Source organism: Mastigoproctus giganteus, chromosome 2 (genome assembly GCF_048544385.1).
Source record: "Mastigoproctus giganteus isolate SK-2022 chromosome 2, ASM4854438v1, whole genome shotgun sequence".
Lineage (NCBI taxonomy): Eukaryota > Metazoa > Arthropoda > Arachnida > Uropygi > Thelyphonidae > Mastigoproctus > Mastigoproctus giganteus.
Window position 1 is genome coordinate 207,004,044 of NC_143576.1, and position 17,304 is coordinate 207,021,347.

Sequence of the window (17,304 nt, forward strand, 5' to 3'; positions counted from 1 at the left end):
ATGTCTGAATTTGATGATAAAAGTGGATTAAGCATTATTGTTAAGATTCTACAATTTCTAAATTTAAATTATGCATAAATAACTGCCATTTTCTTGATGGAGAAGCTGTTCCCCATCCAGCTATGTTCTACAGCTAAACAAGAACACCAAAGAGTGAACATTACATGGCACCATTGTGCTTGTTTCTTCTTCAAATTTAACTGGTTTAAGAGCATTTGATTATGCAAATCCAAATTTAGAAATCATAAAATCCAAACAGTAATACTTAGTCTAATTTTAACATAAAATTCAGCCCAAATATGACAAAAAAAAAAAAAAAAAAGTCCAGATGACAAATAACCTAAAAAAAAAGATGACTCAGTGCCTTCTAATTGAAATACCCTGTAGATGAAGATCTGGGAGATGGCCATTTGTCTTTATTGGCACTGTCTATTCCAAATTAGTTTGGTGTGATTGGAGTCACTGCATCTGGTTGGTATTTTTTTCTGGTCCTTTTTTGACTTGAATCCTGTCTGTTGGTACTGGCATATTATTAGTTTGGTTTATGAGGCATGGCTTGGAAACCCATTCTGTTATTGATGGGGGGGGCTGTATGAACTACTCAAAACTATAAATTTATAATTAAATAGTTAAAGCAATTATTGATTTTTTGCCTCTTTGTATGTTACTATTTTTTGGATTTTATATTTCTGAAATTTTTTTCCTAACTTCTAAGTTACACTTTAAAAAAAAAAAAGTTATGCATTGGTATCAAGGTTATAGTCTTTTTGGACCGTAATTATTCTCACTTGTATTACTTTCAGCTTGTGCAACTCCTGGAATATTTTCTCTTCTGATATGTTTAATATGTCCCATTCAGTCATAAATCCTTTGAAGCAAATAAGTGTGGCATATGAAGTGATTTTGATGAGATCCCACTTATGTAAGTTAGATTTAGTAACTGCTTTGAATGACTGGATTATGCGGTGTCCATTAGAAGGCCTCCTGATTGAAGTCATTTAATCATTTTTAGTGATCCTGATTCATTTTCAGAACAGTTTTGAATACTGAAAGGAGACAGCTTGCTCACAGGCTTAGTTGACAGCAAATGCATTATCCAAAAGGCTCACTGATATCCTCTTTTAACCTCTTCAGGTGAGAGATCCCATGAACTATTTTATGCAAGTTAAGTGTTGAGAGCTCAGCAGCTCTAATGGTGGATAGTCACTTGCATCCATTTCATGCTTTTTTTCACCTGGGGATCAGCTTTAGCATTTTAGTTTTAGCCCTACCACAGGGAGGTAGGAACACTGCCACTAGATGAATAAGTGTTAAAATTAGCTTGTTAGTCAGAGAAGAAAGAAAGAAAAGCCAGTTTTTTCCCTAAGACTTTATAATTCATAAGAATAAGACAGAATATACTTTTTTAAATGAAAACAAGAGAAACTTCAAAAATTAAACAGGAACTGATGCTCTGAGAAAGAACACTATAATCACACAAATAATCAAGTGGCATGACAATGTTAGTTTATAACACAGGGTTATCAGATGCTGATTCAATGAATTGACTGCCAAAATATTTTTGAGAGAGATCAGATAGGAATAATCTCTTTGTATAGAAAGAGGAATAATCTCTTTCTATACATTGGCAATTAGGAGTTACTTGTCTGTGACAAGCAGATTTCATGAAACCTGCTCATCTATATTATAAACACACAATGAAACCTTCACGTGTACTAAAACAGTTAGCTAAAATTTAAACTTCGTATTACATTTGCATGATTTTCACACATATTGTTATGTAATTTACCAGGCTTGGCCACCAGTCTGTACTATTGTGATTAACATAATTAAATACTAATGCTTTGGTGTGTGTGTATATACAGGGTGTTTCAGTTAAACGTTTCAGAACTTCTAAGAGGGGTAGGGTTCATCCTGACAACTCGAAATCATATAACAATGTGGGGTCGGAAATGCTTTCCTGAAGCGGTGTTGTACACAGAAGCACCATAAAAAGAAAAGAGACCGTAAGTGAGAAATCGTTTTAATAACAGATGAAAAGAAGCAAAAAGGTACATGGATTAAAGTAAGAGTTCGAAGTTTCTTCAACCTCGTATTGCTTTCGCACAGTGGTACCTTGGAAAATGTGCTACAAATCCCCTTTTTCCTGCTGAAGTGTTGTTTTCCGATGAGGCATCCTTCACAAGGGAAGGAATTTTCAACATGCATAACGACCATATCTGGGCGGTCGAGAACCCGCATGCAATACGACGTCGTGCAGCACAGATTCGATTTTCGGTCAATGTATGGGCCGGTATTATGGGAGATCACCTCATCGGACCTTACCTGTTACCGTGTCGTCTAACCGGACCTATCTACTTGATCTTTCTGCAGCAAGTATTGCCACAACTTTTGAGAGATGAACAGATTTCTGCATCAATGCAACAGACAATGTGGTTCCAACACGATGGAGCCCCTGCCCATTATAGCGGAGATGTTCGTAACTACCTGGATGTCACATTTGATCAACAGTGGATCGGACGTGGTGGTCCCGTGCGTTGGCCTGCTCGGTCACCCGACCTATCATGTCTTAATTTTTATTTCTGGGGTCATATGAAATCGCTAGTTTATGACACCCCTGTTGACAATGCTGAGGAGCTGGTTGCAAGAATCGCAGTAGCTGCCGAAGAAATTCGAAATTCGCCTGGAGTATTCCAGAATGTTTGGATGTCCATGCGTCGGAGATGTGAGGCATGCATTGTAGCCCGTGGAAGAAACTTCGAACATTTACTTTAATCCATGTACCTTTTGCTTCTTTTCATGTATTATTAAAACGATTTCTCACTTACGGTCTCTTTTCTTTATGGTGCTTCTGTGTACAACACCGCTTCAGGAAAGCATTTCCGACCCCACATTGCTATATGATTTCGAGTTGTCAGGATGTACCCTACCCCTCTTAGAAGTTCTGAAACGTTTAACTGAAACACCCTGTATATAATTCCAGATGCACTTCCTTTAATTCCTTTCTCCTTGGAGCACTTTCATGCAAATTTGGATAGATTATAATTATCAATTAATTTATTTTATTTCACAAAATATTTGATTGATTCTTATTTACCATACTCTTATATGTTTACTTTTCAGCTTATTATAATGTAGCCCCCATCATTTGGCCTACATATGTATGTTTTTTGCCACCATATAATTCTTTATATATTAACAGTAATGTTTAATTTTGTATGACTGTATCACTGCAAAGCCCTACTATTCCAACCGTGTTCCTTTTTTCAATGCCAATTATAAATTATCTCTGTGCACTCGTATTCTAAATACGACTATAGAGGTCTCTATTTTGCTGCTATTTTGAATTTCTTCACAGCTTACTATTAAGACTGCTTTGTTGCTATAAACTGCTTTCTCATGTAGATATATTGCTCATTTCGTTTAAGCCTGCATACATTCATCTACGCTACTGAATTTATACATCTCAGCTCCCCGCCTTTATTTTCCCCATCTTCTCCTCGCATTTCTTGAAATACTCCAGGTATCATACACTTTCTCTGTCTTATCATACTTTTGGTTTAGATTCATTTTCTTGGCATGTATCGACTCATATTTTTCCTTTCAATAAAGCATTTGATATTAGCTCCCTTTTATACTAATGCTTACAAATGCCAGAGCCCTTTCTACAAGGTTGGGCTTCACAACCCCAGCAAGCTTAGTGTTATTTAATAACTTTTTCTATACTTTTTTTTTATCTTTCTGCTGTCTAATTCTAAATTTCTTCCCGTTCGTTAAACTATTAGTGTAATACAAGGGTGAAACAAACGTTCCTACTTCTATTGCCATTTTTCGTCTTTATTTATTTAAAATACTCCTTTTCCCTTCCCCATCCTCAATTTAATACCTCACCCTTATACAATTTGCTTGTTCCAAATTTATTTTTAAAATACACTGATTTCTTATCTATACCAAATTAAATCCTACACTAAATTCCACATATTATATTAAACATATTAACCATTTTTATCCCAACTCTATGCTTATATTAAAAATATTGATATTAACCATTTTTATCCCAACTCAATGCTTATATTAACTATTTTTATTCCAACTCAATGTTTATTTTTACCTAAATAAATTACACTGCGTTGGGACTACCTTGTCCATACTGTATTAAAAAGTGCTAATTTCATTTCATCCCTTTTTGGCCTTTCACTTTTCTTATACTATGGACAACTATAGAAATACAGTTCCTGATACATGGTCAAGCATAGTCCCCTGATGAAATACCTGATCATGTATCAATATTTATTTATGCTGACATCAGATCAAGCATTTTTGCATTGCCTATATTAGACCTTTTACTAAAATTGTTTCCCCCATATCTGATGACAGTTACACCATTTATTTTATTTTTGTTGTTTCCCCCATTTTACATTGGCTTGGCAATTCAGCCCATAATTTACTTAATTCATCATAACCTCTAGGATATTAACATTCTTTCACCTTTCACTAATCTACTACTCTTCTTTTTCTACTTTCCTCCCCCTTATAGTTACTGGCACCTTGTGTGTAACTTTCACATCCATTTAAAAGTTATTTAAAGTTCTAATTTTGCATCAATGCCATAACAAAAAACATGTTCTCTTGCACATATATTCAGTGATAGTGTCTCTCCATTATACTATAATCAATTTTTTTATACATATATTTTTTAATGAAACCCCCAAACACGAAAGGTATTAGAACCTATAGTACTGTGCATGGGTTGAAGGTTGAGAAGATAAAAGGAATACATGAGGTTGACATTATACTCAAATTTCTGTAGATTGTAATTTTTAGGAAATTATGTGTGAAGGGGAAAGTTGAAAGAATAAATGAGGAAGAAGAAAAGTTGGTTCTGAGTTTTAAGTTGAACGGTAAAGAGATGTTGATCAACTGTGGCACATTTGGAAGAGAGAGGGAGAATTATAGAAGCCAATTCAGGAGAACAGTGCCCACGGAAGTATCTAGAGAAAAGGCATGCAGCAGAAATAGAATGTCTGTGAGACAGAGAGTGGGGAGACTGTAAGGGATTGGTCATTAATTAATCTAACTGTCCTCTTTTGAATAAAGCCTAGAAGCTTGAGAGATTATGGGAGCACCACCTCAGATGTTGGAACAATTTTCCACGGTAGGGCAGATTTGAGATTTGTAGAGCGTATAGAAGGAAAGTAAAGTAGAGAACAAAAGAGAAAACCCAATTTTTTTTATATGCGGAGGAAGCAATATTTGTGATGTGCTCATGCCAAGAGAGATCAGAAGTCAGAGGAATCCCTAATAGAGATATGTGATCTTGTCTAGAAATTTCAGTGTTGATAATTGAAGATAGAGCATAGGAGCAGAAGAATCCTTTTTGTGGCATATAAGACAGGACTGAGGTTTAGAAGGATTGAAATTAACTAAATTATCTTTGTTCCACTAGAGAATTACTTGGAGATCATCATTTAAGGAATTGGTAGTGGATATCAAGAAGTTGAAGCTATCTGTGCAGAGTTAGATTTCTCAAACTGGAAGTTACATTCGGGACAAAAGAAAATATATCAATAAATTAATAATGAAAAGAAAATAAATCAATAAATTAATAATGAAAAGAAAATAACTTTTATAATAAATTCTGGAGAGGAAAAAAAAAAAAACAATAAATATTTGTACCTTGCATTTACCACCAACATGCAACAAATAAATTTTTCATATTAGTAAACGCAATAAACAAATAAATACAAGGATAATAAAAAGTGGCATACCCTTGGGTAAAATGAGAATTGTATTCAGGACTAGTCTGGTTGTGCATTTTCTTAAGAGGATGAAGTTGATCTAGATCTACCACATATATTGACACAGTTGTTAGCGAAAAGGCACCTGCAATCTATAAAACAAAAAGCCTTTGTGATTATATAATATCTGACTAGATTATGATCTGATACAAACATTGCTATATATATTATTTACTGTTCTGCACAATAGCTATGTGTTTTTGTGCTCTTTATTTTATGTCAACTTAAAGTCATCTAAGGCATTTATGTAAAATGCTATAAATCATCTGAGGAGTAGGAAAAGAGTAGTGAGACCACAGGATTCCTGCAATATTCTAAGCTTTCATATCTTCGCCTTTTTCCTGAATTTCTCCTCATCATTTTGTCAATTTTCCTAACCATCATACAAAAGTACATTGGAATTATTATTTTTATTGACATCTCCTCCTTTATTACCTTTGAGTAATAAAGGAAAAAAAATAAATAATAATTTAAAAAATTACTGATAATAAAATTTAATGAACAAATAAAGGTCACCAATTAGCTTTTTCTCTTAAGAAAACAGAATATATCATAAGTTCTTTCAGTTCCATTTCTATGGATTGTTCCTTTATTATTTCTCTTCTAGCTATTTAACTTGTAATGCTGCCTTATGTCCTCTGCCCTCCCCCTCTCTCTCTCATTTCATCACTTCCAAACAATCCTGATAATGCTTCTGCGTGCACACCTCACATAATTAAACATTTTGTCAATGTGAATGTGCTGGAGAGCAATAATTGTTTTCTCTCATTGCAAACTCACTATAAACATACTGTACGAAAAAAGATGATATAACAGAGACATATATAAAAGATGCTGTGAACTTTATTCCTAGCTTTTACACTTTCACAAATGTGTCCGAGATTAAAGCTACTATATTCAAATCAATTTAAAGCTGTTATATAATTATCTGAGTATTACACAGAAAATATCAGCTAGTTGAACAAAATCATATGATCTGCTCATTTTTTTAAATAAAAAACAGTTATAAATTACTTACTAGCTCATTTTGTGATGTTGTAAGGTCGACAATTTTACCCCATCCTGTGACTAGACTATCATATGTACAACTTGGTTCCCAACCATAAACTTTTAGCATGTCCTGAGCTCCACTTAAAAGACACTCACCTTCTAGACTAAAATATATACACCTGAGAGGAGGGGAAAGAGGGAAAAAAATCTCATTAGTTTTGCATATACACATCTTTTGAAATTTAAAAAGTTAATCTCAATATTTATTTTTAAAAAAAAAAGTGAAATGGTATAGTTTAGGACTAAAGCCTCAGGTTATGTAAAGAGTTTAACTAATGTACAAGTTAGCAATTGCATCATTTCAGTACATAGCCAAGTGGTAGATGACTTTCATCAACCGGTGAAATACCACCACTTTGCTTATTGGAGGCTTGAAGTGGTGAAACCCATGTTTAGTCTCTAGAGCAAAGTTTCCGGCATCCCCCCCCCATACTTCTCCTCCAACCCATGCACGGTACTAAGTACTATAGGTTTTGATACCTTTCGTGTTTGGGGTTTTCATTAAAAAAAAAAAAAACCTACTTAAGTAGTTATAAATTGGTATCATTAAGTATATCTCATATCGCATTCACGATATGAGATATACTTAATATGAGATATACCAAAAAGAGGGTTATATAAAGTATATATATGAGATATATAAAGTATATATATATACTTTATATGAGATATACCAAAAAGGGGGTTATGTTCCAAAAGCTAACAAAAATACACTATTTTGTTAACAAAACTAACAAAAATACACCATTCTAGATTTCATGTATCTTCTGCTCTCTTTAAAAAATCTGGGTATGTTTGCTTTTGCTTGATAAATCTTTGTGAATTTCGTCATATGGAACTAGCATTTTTGAAGCTCCCTTTTGAACTTTGGGCTCCTTTCATTCAAGAATCTGGATTCAAATAATAAGATTCTAATTGCTTGGCTAACTTTATGCCTTTCCGTATGCTTTTTAGTGCAAAATTTGGAAGTTTAGAATTTTCATCTGGGATATCATCCTCTGAATTGATTTGCCTCTGATGCCATTTCCACCAAATCCGCTTTGCCAGCCTCTTTTTCTATCAGGAATTCTTGAACGTCTTCAGTAATCATATCTTTTTTTTTATTTTTATTTTTTTTTTTTTTAGGAGCATTGGCAACTAAGGCCATATTGCTCTGTGTATGTTGTCTATAAATTGCATGCGTCCTGAAGTCTATTTTCAATTTTGCTGGATGAGAAACCCAAGTTTCCAGGAGAAAAAACCACTACCCTCACCTGAGCCCAACTAACTCAGCCACGTTGTGAAAAAGACCCATAAAAATTCCTTCCGTCATCGACGGGATTTGGACTCAGGTCTTTTCTACCCAGTGTGGGGAGGAGGGCGATTCTATCAACTATGCTACTCACAAGGGCTTCAGTAGTCATATCATCAAAACCGTCCCCTCCAACCGACGTAGCAAGTTCTACTATCGCACTGATTCTGTTTTCTGCCGGTTCGACCATATTTCTTCAATGAACTGACATTTTTCCACACGCACTTAACATTGGTTTTACTTCTTTCAACGATAAAGCTACGATTCTGATACAGTGTACAACTGAGAAATATTTCCATGTCTCCATTACTTCAATAGATTTGGAATCGATTTTTTTCCAAAATCCATTGTAACGATTTTCTGATGTAATGGGTTTTAAAGGTGGATATAATGCCGGCTTAATGAAAGCAGTTGTATTAACCTATTGATGGGTCATTAACATATTGATGGGTCAAGTGTTGATGATCCTGCTCACGTAGCTAACAAACTAAATGAATATTTTGCATCGACATTCACACATGAGGAGTTATTCAGCGAGGGGAATGCCAGAGGTGTATTCAACTCTAGCAGTAAGCTACAGAATCTTGAAATAACTGGGAGTAAAGTGGAGGAGAAACTGTTGAAGATAAACACAAGAAAGGCACCCGGGGTGGATGGGATCTATCCAGTTATATTAAAGGAGGCAGCAAAGGAAGTAAGCAAACCCTTAGCCATAATTATGAGAGCTTCCTTGGACTCAGGGGAGGTACCCATAGACTGGAAATGTGCAAATGTGACCCCAATTCACAAAGGAGGATCAAAGGCTGACACAAGTAATTATAGACCTGTGAGCTTAACTTCTGTTCCAGGAAAATTAATGGAGGCACTGGTTAAAGAAGCACTGCAGGATCATTTAGACAAGACTTCAGTTATAGCTCAGACACAGCATGGTTTTGTTAAGGGGAAGTCTTGCCTGACCAATTTGATTGGATACTATGATGCAGTCACAAAAGAACTGGATGCAGGGAATAACTTTGATATTATATACTTGGATATTAGAAAGGCTTTTGATACTGTTGCACATGGAAGACTGCTACACAAATTGGAGCAGTGTGACATTGGAGGCAAATTGCTGCTATGGATAAAGGGGTGGTTGAGGGGGAGAAGACAGAGAGTGGTAATCAATGGACACTGCTCATCGTGGACTGATGTTATTAGTGGAGTCCCTCAGGGCTCAGTGTTGGGTCCATTATTGTTTTCTGTATTTATAAATGATATTGATGATGGTATATCGGGCTTAATGTCCAAGTTTGCAGACGATACAAAGGTTGGCAGGGTTGTCAAGGACACTACTGACACTATGCTGCTGCAACAGGATCTGGAAAGGTTGAGCAGATGGGCTGAGAGGTGGCAAATGAAGTTTAACATTGATAAATGTAAAGTACTACACATGGGAAACAGCAACCCCAGAGCAACGTATCAACTCTGTGGTACTACACTGACAGTGGTAGAGAATGAAAGGGACTTGGGGGTGGTTGTGCAGGCAGATATGAAGTTCTCTGAGCAGTGCAGAAGGGCTGCAAGAGTAGCTCATGGAGTATTGTCAATGATATACAGGAATTTTTCCAGCAGGGATAAGGAGGTGGTCAGGCCACACCTAGAGTACTGTATACAGGTCTGGAGGCCTCATTTCAAGAAGGATGTAGAGCTGCTGGAACGAGTACAGAGAAGGGCAACAAGATTAGTGAATGGAACAAAGGGGTGCTCTTACGAAGAAAGGCTTAAGTTTTGCAAATTACAGTGTCTGGAGACTAGGCACCAGCGAGGTGATCTGATAGAGGTGTATAAAGCCTTGAATGGTTTAAGCATGCTCAATGCTGATGGGATTCTTCCTCTAGCTCAGAAAAATCACCTGAGAGGGCATAAATTCAAATTGAGGAAAGACAGATGTAGGATAGACGTGCGGAAATTTGCCTTTAGCCAGCGGGTGGTTGGTTGGTGGAACAGACTTCCATCCCTTGTGGTGGAGGTTGATAGCCTAAATAAGTTTAAGGCTCAGCTGGACAGGTATTTTGAACGAACAGAGGGGTGAAGTGGAGGTGGGTTTTTTTTTTTTTTTTTTTTTTTGGCTGATGCTGCATAAGCTTGCTTTCTTGCATCAAATGCCTCTACTAATGCTAACCTAAGTACAACTGTGGCGGTAGGAACAAAACTTCAACGTTTGGATGGCCTGATGTGCTATCGAAAAATCTAGCATTTTCCACAAGTTCAACAGCACAGAACATAACACAGTGATTTCCCAACAAAATAAAATACAGGGATTTCTCTCTTTTTTTTTTTCACTAGTGAGTCAACAGCGGGGATTCAAAAAGAGTGAAAATGTTGAAAAATTACATCCAACATAATAGCAGGGTTTTCCCTGCACAAAAGCTCAAAAATACTCTGTTACGAGAGGTTTGCCGAAATTCTCTAACAGTGTTAGAGTGAAACCGTGTTGTGCGAGGATTGCCGCAATTTATCAATCACGTTATAACGAAACTGTGTTGTAGAAGTACCGGGTTATACGGTACTTCTACTGAAATATGTTGGTTATGTACTGAAATGATGCAATTGCACTAACTTGTACAAAAAAGTGAAACTTATGCTGGAAGAAATCATTACTCTTTATAATATCATGTACTGATTACGGCATTCTTATTTCTGAATATTAATCATTTGTTGTTATTGTTATTGTTGTTGTTATTTTGGTTTTTAGGAGCATTAGCAACTAAGGCCATATTGCTCCGTGATATGCGGTGGTCATTCCTGACCTTTCCGCATCCTCCGTATGTGGTGGTGACGGGCTTGAACCCCGGTCTAATCAAGAAGCGTGTGCTACGCACTGCTGCTCCTTCCCACCTGGCTACGGAGGCGCCCTTAATCATTTGTAATTTTATGACTAATGTAGAACACAAATTTAGATAATAAAATCTAGATTATCTACCTAATTTATTATCTAATAGATTAGATTAATAATAATATAATCTAATTATTTAATAATAATTAATTATCAGATTATCTAATTTTTTTAAATACTTTTTTTCATGTCATTGTTTTTGAATTATATGACTGAATTTCAAAATTATTAGTCTTATCTTTTGTTCTTAGATTCCATTGTGGTATTTTTTTTTTTTTTTACCTGTCAGTGCATACACATTGATACAGGTTCATTTAAAGGTCTAATGCAATCTTTCTCAAAAATAGTGTTACCAGATTAAATGACAAAAGCCTGAGAATCACTACCAAGTTGCCAGAAATGTGCATCCTTGACCTTGTTACTGTTGAACACCATCGAGAGAGAGAGAGAGAGAGAGAGAGCAGGAAATCCCCCCCCCCACAAATCCTGAATCTTTTCAGTTTAAAAGTATATTTTAGTGACAACTGCTTTTATCGAAGCAACAGGGATGGTTCAATTGCTTAAACATATAAATTCTGGCCAAGGGATGTTCTAAATGCTCTAGTAGCAATGTGGATGGCTTGATGGTGAACTGGGTCTGACCATCAAAGTAAGTATGCAGTAGAAAATGTGTGCACTTGTGACCCATAATCTAATTTAGATCAGCCAAGTGCACAAGAGAGGTGGAGTAAAGTGGCATATGAGGTTCAGTGACCTTGTGCATTTCGTCTGCATTTGACAGATATGCGGTAGGAATATCAACATATTAGTATTGGCATACGATGCAAGAAAGCAAGTTTATGCAGCATCAGCAAAAAAAAAAAAAAACACACACACACCGCTCCCATTTCACACCTTCGTTTGTTCTAAATATCTGTCTAACTCAGCCTTAAATTTATTTAGGCCATCAACTTCCACAAAAAAGATGGAAGTCTGTTCCACCAATCAACTACCTGCTGGCTAAAGACAAACTTCCACACATCTATCCTACAACTGTCTTTCCTCAATTTGAATTTATGCCCTCTCTGAGCAAGAGAAACAATCCCATTGGCATTCAGCATGCTCAAACCATTCAAGGATTTATACACCTCAATCAGATCACCTCGCAAGTGCCTAGTCTCCAGACACTGTAATCTGCAAAACTTCAGCTTTTCTTCATAAGAGCAACCCTTCGTTCCATTCACTAATCTTGTTGCCCTCCTCTGTACTCGTTCCAACAGCTCTACATCCTTCTTAAAATGAGCAATCCAGACCTGTGGTGTGGAGGATTCATTTTAAGAGCCCTCCACACCACAGGCCACCCAAGGTGTGACCTGACCATTGCCTTATACAAGGGGATAATCACCTCCTTATCCCTGCTAGAAAAATTCCTGTATATCATTAACAAGACACCATGAGCTACTCTTGCAGACTGTCTGCACTGCTCAGAAAACTTCATACCTGCCTGCACAAGTACCCCCAGATCCTTGTCATTGTCTACTACTGTCAGTGTAGTACCACAGAGTTGATACGTTACTCTGGGGTTACTGCTTCCCATAAGTAGTATTTTATATTTGTCAATGTTAAACTTCATTTGCCACCTCTCAGCCCATCTGCTCAACATTTCTAGATCCTGTTGCAGCAGCATACTGTCATTAACAACCCTGCCAACCTTCGTATTGTCTGCAAACTTGAACATTAAGGCTGTTATAACATCATCAGTATCATTTATAAATATAGAAAATAACAATGGACACAACACTGAACCCTAAGGAACTCCACTAATAACATTAGTCCACGAAGAGCAGTGTCCATTGATTACCACTCTGTCTTCTCCCTCTCAACCATCCCTTTATCCATAGCAGCAATTTGCTTTCAATGCCACACTGCTCCAATTTGTGCAGCAGTCTTCCATGTGCAACAGTATCAAAAGCCTTTCTAAGATCTAAATATATGATATCAAAGTTATTCCCTGAATCCAGTTCCTTTGTGACCACATCATAGTATCCAATAAAATTGGTCAGACAATACTTCTCTTTAACACAACCATGCTGTGTCCGAGCTATAACTGAAATCTTGTCAAGATGATCCTGCAGTGCTTCTTTAACCAGTACCTCCATTAATTACCCTGGAACAGAAGTTAAACTAACATGTCTATAATTACTTGTGTCGCCCTTTGATCCTCCTTTGTGAATTGGGATCACATTTGCACATCTCCAGTCCATGGGTACCACCCCTGAGTCCAAGGAAGCTCTAATAATTATGGCTAAGGGTTTGCTTACTTCCTTAGCTGCCTCCTTTAATATAACTGGATAGATCGCATCCACCCCAGATGCCTTTTTCTTGTTTATCTTCAACAATTTCTCCTCCACTTTCCTCTCAGTTATTACAAAATCATCTAGCTCACTGCCAGAGTTTAATTCATCTCTGGCATTCCCCTCCCTGAACTCCTCATGTGTGAATGTAGATGCAAAACACTCATTTAGTTTTCTAGCCACCTGAGTAGGATCATCAACAGTTGAACCATCAATATCCAGTGGACCAATCTGATTCATCCCTTTCCTTCTAGAGTTTAAATAGATAAAGAACTCTTTGCTGTTTTTCTTTGCATCCTTTGCCAAAGATTTCTCATAATCTGCCTTTGCCTGCCTAACCTCCTTTGTAACTTGGTTACAGACCAGCTTATATCTATCATAGGCTTTTGTGTCACATGTTCATTTATATGTATCCCATGCATTTTTCTTCTATCACATGTCTAATTAGTTCGTCTGACATTCATTTAGGCCTAAATCTTGAACAATATTTCTTTCTTGGTATGAAAAGCCTAGTAGCTTCCAAGATTAATTCTTTCAATGCTTCTCATTTTGAATTTGCTGGCAACATCATCAGTTGGTTCCACCGTATAGAATTTAAATACTGTATCCGACCACCGTAGTCACCTTTACGAAAGCAAAAACCCTTCCCTTTACCCTTGATGGTAGTTACCTCCTTGAATAAATCCCACTTCAGCACACTGTGATCACTGCCACCTAGTGGTTCCTTTATATGCAGATTCCTGATGCATGAAGAATCACTACTGATAATCAGATCAAGAGTATTACTCCCTCTAGTTGCCTCCCGAACATGCTGGTGTAGAAAACAATCATCCAATAAATCCACAAAAGCCTTGCTAGTGTGTGAGTGACCAATCCACAAATTCCAGTCAATATCCGGGAAATTAAAATCCCCCATTATAAGACACTAATTTACTGCCCACTATTTCTCTGCATAATATTATAAAATACTCTTTAGACAGGCAATATAATTTGGGATAAAAAAGTACTACACATTATTTGATAACCTTAAGCACTATGCACTTGGTGATAATGATAATTTATTCTCACTGGATGTTACTTTGTTATATACGAATGTAAATGTTGAATACACATTAGATATTCTTTGGAATATGTTAAATTATAAATCTATACTGATTAATTACACGAAGCTTCCTATTAAAGAAATTTTTCACTTGATTAAACTCTTAGTTGAGGTCAACAATATCACCTTTATATCGAGAAAAGGTATATGAACAAATTTTTGTTTGCCAATAGGACCGAGTTTAAATGGCTTAATCGGAGGCCTATCTCTCAACGATTGAGTGTATACATTTAATGCCTTTTCTACCCTGTATTACATATTATGGAAGGTATTTAGACAATGTTCTTGTTATTACTGATATTACAATCTAGGTCGTGACCATCAAAGCCTTAATAGACAATAAAAATTGTTTACAAATTAAAAGATGTTTTGCTTGAGCAAGGAAAAAAAAATGAACTTTAAAAAAATACAGGAATAATTTCATTATGTATATAATTTACCCCTCTTCCCATATAGATTTTTATTAAAAAAAAAAAAATTAAGGACCAATTTTAATTATGAATAAAACCACAATCTTTGGAAGATGTAACTGGATATTACTTCATTTTAAACAATTTTGATGGTGTAAATGCTTTACACTGATAGGAATACACAACTTACCTAACTGGGCCAGAATCTCCTTCAGTTGATGATACCAACTGGAAATTCTCTAATTCCCAGAACTTGACTGTTCTATAAAAAAACAGAAAGGTTATATATATATTTTAGTTCATTACATTTTATACTACTACTACTATTACTACTTTTTATCTCATTATGCTTTACTTTCACCTTATATTGCATATATAACGTACTTCTAGGTTTTGCCACAGTGCCGGCCTTGGCCTTTGCACGTTACTTGGGCTGTTTTGACTTACAGATCATTCTCAGACTGCACCTTAACTTACTCAGCTTGTTACCTCATTTCTAATCCAATGTTTTTACACCACCAAATTCTACTATATCAACCTTTTAATATATCTAGAACATATCAAATTAATACAGACCGATGTAGTGCATAATCTTTCACATAGATGGCATTAATCTGTTCTGATTATTATTAATAACCTTAAGTTATCTATGATTTTAAAATTTATAAATAATTCTTCACCTAACATGTATATATATATAAAATGATAACGATACAATGAAATTACTAAAAGTCTTGGTAAACAAGAATGAGAAATTAAAATTTATAAAAAATTTTATGAAATATATATAAGACTGGTTTATGGATCCGGGGTACTACGGTAAATGTAAAAAAAACTGGCAACCATAATGAAAAATAGACAAAAAGGTAATTATCAGTGTATTTGGTAAGGGAGTTGAGCTATCAGGTGTAATAACCATGGAAGAATTGAGAGAACCCGTATGCTAAAAAACAAATTACCCGAAATAAAATGCAGTTAATATAAGCATAATTATTTTATGCCTAAAACTGTGGGTCCTGGGACTTTTAACTACTTCATCTGGGGGTCGGCAGCGAAAAATCATAGGAGCCACTGCAATAAGCCAGGTCTCTGTTTCTGTTATGATATTCACATAAAAGGTATACGTATACATCATAGCTGACCTGACAGAGAGCAGAAGGAAGAATAAAAGAATAAATAAATTTTAAAAAATAAAAATAAAAAATAATAATAAATAAATAAATAAGTTCATGCCGATAGAATCCTGTGGAAAAAGAAGAATGAAATATAAAATCAAAGAAATCTAAGAGATGGGGCAAAACAAGAAAACTTACTGTCTGTATAGACCAGAAGACGTCGAAAGTCAATGGTGACTGAAGGAGCGAGCTGAGTGTTCGCATTCAGTGTATATATATATATCAGTTGAAATAGCCCCGGGGGGGGGGGGATTCATAAACAGGAACTGTACCCTGTGTGACATGGAAGTGAGCAATTAAACAGATAAGGCAAAAAGGCAGCAGAAGGAGAAACAAAAACTAACAAAGTAGTGTGGAAAAGACAACTTTTTGTAATAGAAAAAAACAAGTAGCAATGATTTATTTTTTAAAGTTTATTTATTCTTTTTTCTTCCTTCTGCTCTGTCAGGTTGGCTATGATGTATGCATATACCTTTTATGTGTACATCATAACAGGTCTCTGTTTCTGTTATGATGTACATGTATACCTTTTACGTATACATCATAACAGAAACAGAGACATGGCTTATTGCAGTAGCTCCTACGATTTTCGCTGCCGACCCCTAGACAGAGTAGTTAAAGTCCTAGGACCCACAGTTTTAGGTTAAAATAATTATGCTTATATGAACTGCATTCTATTTCAGGTAATTTGTTTTTTTAGCATACAGATTCTCTCAATTCTTTCATGGTTATTACACCTGATAGCTCAACTCCCCTACCAAATACACTGATAATTATCTTTTTGTCTGTGTGTGTGTGTGTGTGTGTGTGTGTGTGTGTGTGTGTGTGTGTGTGTACACCCATAACACAATGAATGCAAAGTACCATTATGTTTGGCTGAGTTTAGCTAGTGTGAATAACATTAGCATTTATACCCATTCAGATGGTGATAATGACCCATGTTTTGATAGCTTTTTATTACTCATTGCATATAAAAATACTGTTTATTGAATAACTTGAGAATTAAAATACACATTCTACAAAAAGGGGAAAAAAAAAAAAAAAAATTGTTATCAGCTTCCAGGATGCCTAAACCCAACTATGCTTATAGCAATGGAAATAAGAAATGCTGCTTTACTTGTTTTATGTATATAAAAATAATGAATAAAAATGAAATAGCTATGTTCAAAGTTAGAACTTAAATGTTACAATCTACATGAATGCAGTTAAACACAGATATTTTCAAATTCAAAAAATAATATAAATTGTTATAAACAAACTAATAAATTTA

General features: G+C 35.6%; 1 protein-coding gene across 1 annotated transcript in view; it reads right to left on the minus strand.

The window, feature by feature from the left end:
• The window catches only part of LOC150090009 (katanin p80 WD40 repeat-containing subunit B1-like), a 331,620-nt gene that overhangs the window by 88,411 nt on the left and 225,905 nt on the right, over positions 1-17,304 (minus strand). Inside the window, exons 8-10 of the mRNA XM_090368931.1 lie at positions 15,050-15,121; positions 6,817-6,967; positions 5,769-5,890 (exon numbers count right to left, since the gene is read on the minus strand). Of these exons, the coding sequence (XP_090225057.1) occupies positions 5,769-5,890; positions 6,817-6,967; positions 15,050-15,121 (345 nt within the window). The remainder of the gene's footprint in view (positions 1-5,768; positions 5,891-6,816; positions 6,968-15,049; positions 15,122-17,304) is intronic.